This window comes from Athalia rosae, chromosome 5 (genome assembly GCF_917208135.1).
Source record: "Athalia rosae chromosome 5, iyAthRosa1.1, whole genome shotgun sequence".
NCBI classification, from domain to species: domain Eukaryota; kingdom Metazoa; phylum Arthropoda; class Insecta; order Hymenoptera; family Athaliidae; genus Athalia; species Athalia rosae.
In genome coordinates, this window is record NC_064030.1 from 12,489,654 (window position 1) to 12,498,402 (window position 8,749).

The window sequence follows — 8,749 nt, forward strand, 5'->3', positions numbered from 1 at the left end:
ATTCTGTAGAATAATTTAATACTACTTGATTAACTGACAACCAGTCATCCCCCAATATGACATCTACAGACAATTTAGGTACAATTAAAAAGGCATAGGTCATTCTCCGCTGATCTATATACAAGTCTATCAATATTTGTTGCTTCACGCTCACCGCCTTTTTTCCAATTGCTGGATATACCTTGATGTTCGTTACTGGTAGTACTGCAAACTGACAACTAGCCATAATTCGATTATAAAAACTTTCAGAAATACAAGTTATTTGACTCCCTGTATCGAGTAGCGCATAGGTGGTAATATCTGCTATTTTAACCAATAGATGTGGACATTTCAGACCCTTTTCTTTTGCAGCGTCTTTATTTTGACAACTAGGTTCTATATCCGCCGATAGATCCTCGATAAATTCGTTTGACCATCGGTACGATAACGGATCTCTGTTTATCGCACCCGAATTTAGTTTAAATTAGTTGCAGGATTATTAAATTGGCATAAGTTAGGATTACTAGCTACTTGATTATCGTAATTTGTTGGTCTTACTAGCACCGGAGGTGGATATCTTGTGTTTGGCAATATAAACTGTTGCGGCACTGTATCATAATACGTACGGTGTCCAGTGGGATTCATATAGGATGAACCATAATTATTACTGTTATTATAATTATTATTAGGGCGTGATTGAAAACGAGATTGTCGACTATAATTATTTGATATCACCCCCTGTATTTGATTCCTGTTCTGATTTGGTCTATTAAAATTTTGAGTTTTGTCTCTATCAAATTCTCTGCCTTCTTGGGATATGTCTAGATTAGATAACGATTGCATTATTAATTCACTATTGTTAAAATCTATGGTTGCTAATAAATCTCGAATCCTTGCTGGTAGTTGTTGTACTACAGCATAATTTATTTCATACGTAGACAACGCGGGCTCAAAATATTTCGCTTCTTCAGATTGTCGACGAAAGTAACTGCGCAATTCCCCATCTTGTGATTTATAACGACGAGACGACCATCGATTCTTAGCTTTAACTTGGTATTGAACGGAATAAAACTCCCGTTTAAAATGCTTCCTGAAATTTTCATAAGTGTTGCATACTTCTTTATTTGCTTCGTACCATATTTTGGCTCGACCTTCTAATATACTCCCGAGAACCCAATCCTGTTTTGCGTCATTAACGTTATGAACGTTGAAATATCTCTCCAAATCTCGTAAAAATTCAATGGGATTACTTTTATCTTCGTCAGAAAATTTTGGTGCTTTAATGTCTAACTGGAGATGTTGAAAATGATTTATCAGGCCACCTAACAAACGATTGGTAGTATTATTTGAGTCATTTGATACCTCTATATTGTTACTTGACGAAGCTCGATCTCGTTGATCTTTTTCACGTTGCAACATCTTAACTTGATCAGCTAATTCCTGACAAGTTGCAAATTGTGTCATGCGTAATTCAAGATCCGCTTTTTGCTTCTCCATATTTTCTCTCTCTCTCCTGAGCTGCTTCATTTGCTCATCCACCGTCTGGCTCGTTCCGTGCGCCATTTTAAGACGATAGGTTGTTCCAGTCCTTGACGACAATGTTTTGTTTTGAGATTTGGACCTAGTTACAACCGGACTATGAATAATCTTACCCATAGGCAAATACAAAACAAACAATTACTTTTACACACACATTTGTACCTAAAACTTTGACCTTGGGCTCAAGGCCTGCACGTTGGGCGCCAATATCATAGTTTATATTTTATCACAATATACTGGTTGAGTGATGGTGACAATAATATTTAGTATAATGATAATAACAAGATTTATGGTGTAAACTATTAAGCCGGGATTACGATGAACTTAACGTAACGTAACGTCACGGGACGGGACTTGACGGAACGGGACGGAACGCGAACTTAACGATACGAAGGCAGCGCGCGATTACGATCGCCGTGACGGTACGGAACGAGCTAGCGCAGAAGTCGTCTGCTCTGTTGACATTTAACAGTCGTGGTCGTGTTTACATCTTTCGAATGCCTGTCACACAAGAGCACTACAAAATGTTGAATGTTCTTTGGTTTGGATATTTGTATCTTAAGCTAAGAAAAAAGAGGCGCGTAAGATCGATCGGAGTTCGTAACATTTTTAAGGGTAGGATTCAGCATGGGGATGGGCACAACCTCTTCGAAGAATTACGTATTGGTGACGCCTATATGTTTTTTACGTATACGCGAATGAACGGCGAAAGGTAAGTTACATATTTATTAAAGAACTTATTTCCAGTTTTACGCAACATATAGAGCAAACGAAGTTTGATACTAAATAATCATAGTTTATTGTAGCAACGAATTACTCTTCCGTCCAATTTGCAATGATGAAGAGCAATTATACGACAGATGCACTCATTGTTATTGATATTGTACATGTATTTTTTCAGATTCGAATACCTGTTAGCTATGGTCGGCCCTCTCATAATCAAACGTAAAATGTATACCGTAATCACCCCGGCTCAAAGACTTGCAATGACTTTGAGGTACGTTGATCTATTATCAGCAAATAAAGTTAAAGTACATTTATTTACTATTATTGATTTTTTCACAGGTTTCTGGCAGCTGGTGATAGTCAAGACTCACTCAGCTTCGCATACCGGTGTGCCCAAAGTACGGTTTCATGCATCCTCAAAGAGACCACACAGGTTGTAATCGCGGTTTTAAAGCGACTGTACTTGGCACCACCTACTTCAGAGGAGGAATGGAGAAATGTCGCCAGTGGATTTTGGAACGAGTGGCAGTTCCCTCATTGCATTGGAGCAATCGATGGGAAACATATACAAATTCAGGCCCCACAAACCTCGCAAAGCATATTTTTCAATTATAAGAAAACGTTTAGCATAGTGTTGCTTGCAATCTGTGATGCTCATTATAATTTTCTCATGGTTGATATTGGTGCGGAAGGGTCACAGAGCGATGGTGGTATTTTTCAAAGCTCTGAACTAGGCCAACATCTCGAAGGAAAAACTTTGGGAATCCCTCCCTCAAATTATCTGCCAGGAACGGATGCCGATATGCCTTTTTTTCTTGTTGGAGATGCTGCATTCCCTTTAAAACCCTACCTGATGAAGCCATACAGCGGACGCGAATTGCCGGACAGAGATGACATTTTCAATTACAGACTGAGTAGAGCCAGGAGAGTGATCGAAAATTCATTTGGAATTCTTTCTGCTCGATGGAGAATCTTCCGGCATCCTATATGTGCGTCGCTGGAGAACACAGAGTCGATAGTTGAGTCCGCCATATGCCTTCACAACTTTATCATGAAAACAGCTGGTCGAAAGCTACAACAAGAATACTGCCCGCCTAATTTCATAGATATTGAGCTACCCGGATGTAATCTCGTTGAAGGAGAATGGCGAGACATTCTAGCAGGAGAAAATGGGGCTATCATTGAAGGTCCTCGCTTGGGAGCACGCAATGCAGCGGTGCGAACTGTCAAATATCGAAACGCACTTAGAGATTTTGTCAATGAGCAAGGTGCTGTGCCATGGCAGAACAACATTGTTCAAATTCGACAGGGGCTAATTTTGTAGGTTTAGTTGTATCAGCGATACATTTTGTGTTATTTAAGCCTATGTATGTTTTTAAACTTCTGTTTTACTCATTGTGGGAAAAATATAAGTACATGGATAATATCTACTACAATAGTTTATTTTATTTTAAATATCACAGTAATCATACAGAAATTATAATAAAACGAATATTTTGAAATATGTGAATAAAACAGTGAGTACACAACCATCATACTTCTTCAAAAATCGCCTCTTCACACTCCTGAACCAATTCTCTGAATCTTTTTCTAAATCGCAGCTTCAGAACTTTATTTTGTATTGACTGCAAACTTGCCGTGACACTCTGGCCAATCAAATGATCGGGGTCACTTCTGTTAATTTGTTGCGAGGGCGGATTGGGTGCTGCCATGCTTTTATTGAGATTGACGAGAGTCTCTCTGAACATTTCTGCAGTGTCATCCATTTTTGGCTTCTTGCACCGTCCAGTCGAGCCTAGATAGGGCAAGGAAGCAGCAGTAGCTTTCGTTGTTTTCAAGTTCGGTAGGGTAGGAATTGTTGCTACGGGAGGACAACTAGCAATGACTCGGCATGGCACATTTTCCACATATTGCGTGGATTGAGTCTCAAAACACAGGTCTTCCGTATCCTGGGTAGAATCCATGTTGTCTGGTGATGGTATTGTTGATACTTCATCGTCGAAAGAAGATACCGAAAGAGTTGGTGATGAAAGTGGCAGTTGTACGAATGATGCAGAAGGTGGTATTGATAAATTTGTTACGGATCTGTAAGAGAATGAAATTGCAAAGATTTAAGCATGAATATGACTGAAATTTGCAAGATGACATAAACAGAATAAATAGATAAAACTCTGATGAGAATACTCACTTTCTATGACGCATGTAGGGGTTTAGAAAAGACAGCGCACTCCAGTAGGGCCACACTGGCCTTTGAGAAGCTCCTGCTCCACTCCTCGATTCTGCTTGAAGCCTTTTTTCTTTAGCGTATCGCTCTCGTAACGTGTTCCAACGTGCAGTACACTCTGGGACACTAGCTGTCAATGGAAATAATATTAGTACTATCAACAGATTTTGTCTTCCACAATAATATACATGTTTGCACATCATGCGTATATTATACAGAATATACATATTGTAAATTTAGATCGTTCACTGAAGATCCTATATAGTCAACGTTTAGATTGAAAAATTCTAATCAACCCTACCGTGAACCGCATCAGCGACCGATCTCCACGCACTATCTTTCACAGCTGGATTTTTAAACCCTGCGTGGCCTTTGTCGTAGATTTCACGACGAGATCTCACGGCCTCGATCAATATATTATCGTCCATAATGCAACGATAAACGCTCTCAAATTCAACAATCGTATACTTACAAACAATGTTGATTCTTCGCGCTGCGCGTGTTCTGTAGTAATGACGTCACAGCTGTCGTGATTGGTTAATAAGATCACGTGGTACCGCCGACTCGACGGAACGGGACGTAAAAGATTGACATTGTCAAGCTTTGTCGTCTCGTCCGGTTCCGTCGCGTTGCGTTAAGTTTGTCGTAATTAGCTCCACCTGATAGCACGCATTTAAACTCTTCCGTCCTGTTCCGTCAAGTCCCGTCCCGTTACGTTACGTTACGTTAAGTTCATCGTAATCCCGGCTTTATTCAGGTACTTTTACTTCTCACTGTGAACTTTTTCGAGTCTTTGTTTTATATAAATAACATAAAAAAAAAAGCGAGAAACATTCATCCATCACCATCTTCACAGATACAGACAACACAACAAGTCGTAGGTAAGTTGTATATAGTAATTACATATAAATATATAGTCAGTACTAGATTAAAATTGTATAAATAAAATGGTTGTGGTAAAATGTTCTCTGGGGAATATTGTTATGAGCATTATCGCTATGTTTAATTTCTTATAGGCTTAATGTTTGGTTTAAACTTAGCTTTATCATTTCGTTTCTTTTCCAGGGTGATAAGCGGAGCAGGACATGGATGGCCAAAATGCGTCCTTCGTACTTAGGTAATTTGTTTCCCCGAATCTCCTTTGGTCAATTATTGCTGGTAGTTTCAATTTCAGGTCCTCCAAGGAATTAGAATTTCATCCTGAGACGTCGATGGTTCAAATGGCGATATGCTGTTGTGTGATTTGATGAGTTTACTCTCTAAGTTTTTATATATTCTTTTGTCGTTGAAAATATTGTTGTATTCGTGAAATTTAATGTTTTTAGATAACTGCTTTGTATATTAATAAGTCTTATTTTTATTATAGTTAGCGGATCGCACTGGATTTAGTTTAGAAACACGTTTTATCAAAATTTTAATAAAGACAGGAAAAATACCAGTCACGTCCTTTCCTGTTAACTGTCTTCCCCAGAGTGTCATCCTTTCGTTCCTTCGGATATTTTCAAAGGTGAGTCGTTATTTTGACTGATCATTAGCTGACTCAGGCGTCGCTATACCTACAGCGGTAATTTCAAATCTAATATCGTTACAAATGGTTGATGAAGTATTGGTGATGAATCAATCCCGATTCCGAAGGAAAAAAACCGGAAACCAGGTGTTGGTAGGAGAAGGAGTGTCACCTGAGAAATGAGTATTGATAAAATAGGTAGATTGTGGTGTTAGCGGGGAAAAAAAGACGGTAGAATCGCTTGGGGTCGGGTTTTTGGATTCGGAGGGATTCGTATTTCATACACCTCATTCTACGCACTGGTCAATTAGCATGGGATCGTAGCTTGCCTGCGTTGCCGTGTACTTAGCATCTAGGAGTAATGCATAGGTGGTGAGATTCCGGCTTGTCCCGACGAAGATAGTGGAAATTAGGGAAAAAAAAGAAAGACTATATCGCGAGTAAGGAAGTGGGAAGAGAGCAGCTCATTACTTCAACAGTGTAAGCAAGAAGAAAAGATGAATGCGAATTGGGAGAAAGGAGGAAAAATGGACTGTGATTCATCCGGATTTTCCGGAATAATCAATACGATGACCATGATACTGTGATGAGAGAAGTAGCCAAGCGGCGCACTCTCGATATTTCATGCCCGAAACATAACAATATCTAATCCTTTTCAAAAGAGAGAAGTAGATTCCAATTCTAGAAGTAGGTTTGGGAGCTGTCTTACCTCGTAATAGGGCTCAGGACGAATACTCATGAAGAATAAGTGAGGACTGCAAGAAGAGAAATGTGTAAAGAAATGGAGAAATGAATTGAAAGTAGCCAATTCGATCACCTCGGAACGATTATAATGAAATATATTATTAACTGCACAATCGATACAATCGATCACGGATCTTGGTAATTCCTCAAGGCGCTAGTTGTGCTTGACCCGGCCGACGAATGATAAATTCTGAATTACATATTCCGATATCGATTGTCCGATATGATCTCATCCCGACACTGACAAGGGATGCGCTAGTTGTGAATTATTAACTTGGCTGAGAATCCGTCAAACTTAAGGAATTCGGTCACAAAAGTTCACCCGTTATTATGAAGACATGATACTGAATCTAACATAAGAATATGTTGACAGACATGATATATTCATGAACCTATGTGAATTTTGACGTGGCGTTTCCAGCCCGGTTACTTCGGCACCCAAATCTCCCAAAACTTTCTCCCATTTTTGATTGATATTTTAGAAAATTACAGCACACCGAAAAGAATCACCAAGGCTAAATTGAAATAAGAGATATTCCGTATGCTAAGCTAATTTTTGTTGTTGGTCCGAGTATTCTCTCATGTGACCTGGGGATAATACCGACGAGTTGAGCAGAGGACGACCTACGGTAACCTCCAGGACCCTTTCCTCAAAGTATACAAATCTGACGTCATCCGTGCCAATCACGACACCGATGTGGACTCTCGAACTGTGGACCGGACAAACAGATGATGATAGCATCGCTGACATCTCTCGCCTCCCGATCTCCCGAATCGCTACCGGCGTTTGAGACTGCAAGATGACTTGTCTACGATCTCCCGCTGGACGATAGGTGCATAAGACGCTCTGCTACCCACAACTGAATGCTACGGAGACGGTGTATAGGGTGGCATGGATCAAGTAGTGTCACTTTCCGTCCCAAAACTCACTGGCCCGAAGCTAGACCAAACCAACACCTTGCGTTCCAGAACTGATCCCATCACTGACTTAAACTTGGTAACCCCCCAAGATGACGTTCTGCCTAGGAGGACATGTAGAAGCCAAGGCACAGGTGAGCCCAGGCCTACATTCCGACTCCCGAGTCAACATAGGATAGAGAGGTTGTTCATGAAGACGAGAACTCCAAGTGCCTGAGTCGACGCAGCCTTGGATGGCCTTCCAGACGCAGACAGCCAGCCGGTCAGTATTCAAAATCGAGCGCAGCCAACGAGGAAGCATAGATGGTGACGTCAGAGGAGAGGAAAGGCGCCGAATAGGCAAATTCGATTGTCTTCGGAAGAATTGCGCCCTACACCAATGTGGTCTAATTAGACGAGGGAAACGCCAATCCGGACGATTTCCGAGAAAGAAGATCCTGGACATTGGTGCTCAACTCGTCCTACTCTGCCGCATATCGTTGGACATACAGGACGTCTTTTTGGGTTCTTCCATACCAATTAAGATCATCCTCTTCAGATTTCCTCATCTACCGTATCGCTTCCGTTTTCACCCCTTACTACCCGTACTGTTTTGACTTGAATTCACTTCAATGCCTTCTTTAGCTCTACAGTTTATTCAAATTTCGAGTCACGAGTTGAAATTTATTAGTTGAAATCGGTAAAATCAGTGGGTGCCGAACTTCTGCAGTGAGGTAAGGTTTTTCACCTTCTAAGAAAGTCACGAAGTCGCCGAATGAGAGTTGGGAATCGCCTCGAATTATTTCGTATTCTGATATGCTTCGTGTGATCCAGTGGGTGTTAGCCTCACTGTAGCCCGTTATATTTTCTAAGTCGGTGGGTCCCGGCCCCACTGCGATTTGATACGATCCGGTCCGTTTAGATATTGGTTAAGTTGAGCAATTCTGCAACTCCTCCTGGCACATCTCATAGCCGATGACGTTATTGTACATCTAGGTAATTATAATTGATCCGAGTCTTTAATTTGGTCTTCTACCGTATTTCCCGTGCATTTGCTGCACGTGGCATAATTCAGTGCGTTTCGTAATAAGGTAATTAAGTAATACGTTGAGTAAGCCTTGATGATATCTGGT

The 8,749-nt window shown here is 40.6% G+C and overlaps 3 protein-coding genes across 4 annotated transcripts; 1 reads left to right on the forward strand and 2 right to left on the reverse strand.

The window, feature by feature from the left end:
• Positions 1-438: 438 nt before the first annotated feature.
• On the reverse strand, positions 439-1,635 carry LOC125500905. The gene is made up of 2 exons (XM_048655088.1): positions 1,342-1,635; positions 439-1,269 (listed from the first exon to the last, which is right to left on the reverse strand). Exons 1-2 carry the CDS (start codon positions 1,633-1,635, stop codon positions 454-456), a joined length of 1,110 nt encoding a protein of 369 aa, XP_048511045.1. The 3' UTR covers positions 439-453.
• A 373-nt stretch (positions 1,636-2,008) lies between these two features.
• Positions 2,009-3,587, forward strand: LOC105690841 (putative nuclease HARBI1). Its single transcript, XM_025746357.2, has 4 exons — positions 2,009-2,230; positions 2,420-2,515; positions 2,584-3,009; positions 3,181-3,587. Exons 1-4 carry the CDS (start codon positions 2,016-2,018, stop codon positions 3,566-3,568), a joined length of 1,125 nt encoding a protein of 374 aa, XP_025602142.2. The 5' UTR covers positions 2,009-2,015; the 3' UTR covers positions 3,569-3,587.
• Positions 3,588-3,651: 64 nt separating this feature from the next.
• On the reverse strand, positions 3,652-5,081 carry LOC125500906. Of its 2 annotated transcripts, XM_048655090.1 has the most exons (3): positions 4,941-5,081; positions 4,433-4,598; positions 3,652-4,329 (listed from the first exon to the last, which is right to left on the reverse strand). In XM_048655090.1, the coding sequence occupies exons 2-3, from the start codon at positions 4,444-4,446 to the stop codon at positions 3,777-3,779; spliced, it is 567 nt and encodes a 188-aa protein (XP_048511047.1). In that variant the 5' UTR covers positions 4,447-4,598; positions 4,941-5,081; the 3' UTR covers positions 3,652-3,776. The 2 variants fall into 2 exon arrangements, with proteins under 2 accessions (XP_048511047.1, XP_048511046.1); XM_048655089.1 differs by lacking the exon at positions 4,941-5,081 and having other exon boundaries at positions 4,433-4,695.
• Between the last annotated feature and the right edge of the window lie 3,668 nt (positions 5,082-8,749).

Bases quoted from the DNA above. Each gene is read 5' to 3' on its own strand.
- LOC125500906 (XM_048655089.1), bottom strand. From the start codon at position 4,695: ATGTATATTCTGTATAATATACGCATGATGTGCAAACATGTATATTAT. The intron at 4,330-4,432 runs GTGAGTATTCTC...ATTCTCTTACAG, and splicing joins CCCTACATGCGTCATAGAAA to ATCCGTAACAAATTTATCAA.
- LOC125500905 (XM_048655088.1), bottom strand. From the start codon at position 1,635: ATGGGTAAGATTATTCATAGTCCGGTTGTAACTAGGTCCAAATCTCAA. The intron at 1,270-1,341 runs GTATCAAATGAC...CAACATCTCCAG, and splicing joins CGTCAAGTAACAATATAGAG to TTAGACATTAAAGCACCAAA.
- LOC105690841 (XM_025746357.2), top strand. From the start codon at position 2,016: ATGCCTGTCACACAAGAGCACTACAAAATGTTGAATGTTCTTTGGTTT. The intron at 2,231-2,419 runs GTAAGTTACATA...GTATTTTTTCAG, and splicing joins ACGCGAATGAACGGCGAAAG to ATTCGAATACCTGTTAGCTA. The intron at 2,516-2,583 runs GTACGTTGATCT...ATTTTTTCACAG, and splicing joins AGACTTGCAATGACTTTGAG to GTTTCTGGCAGCTGGTGATA.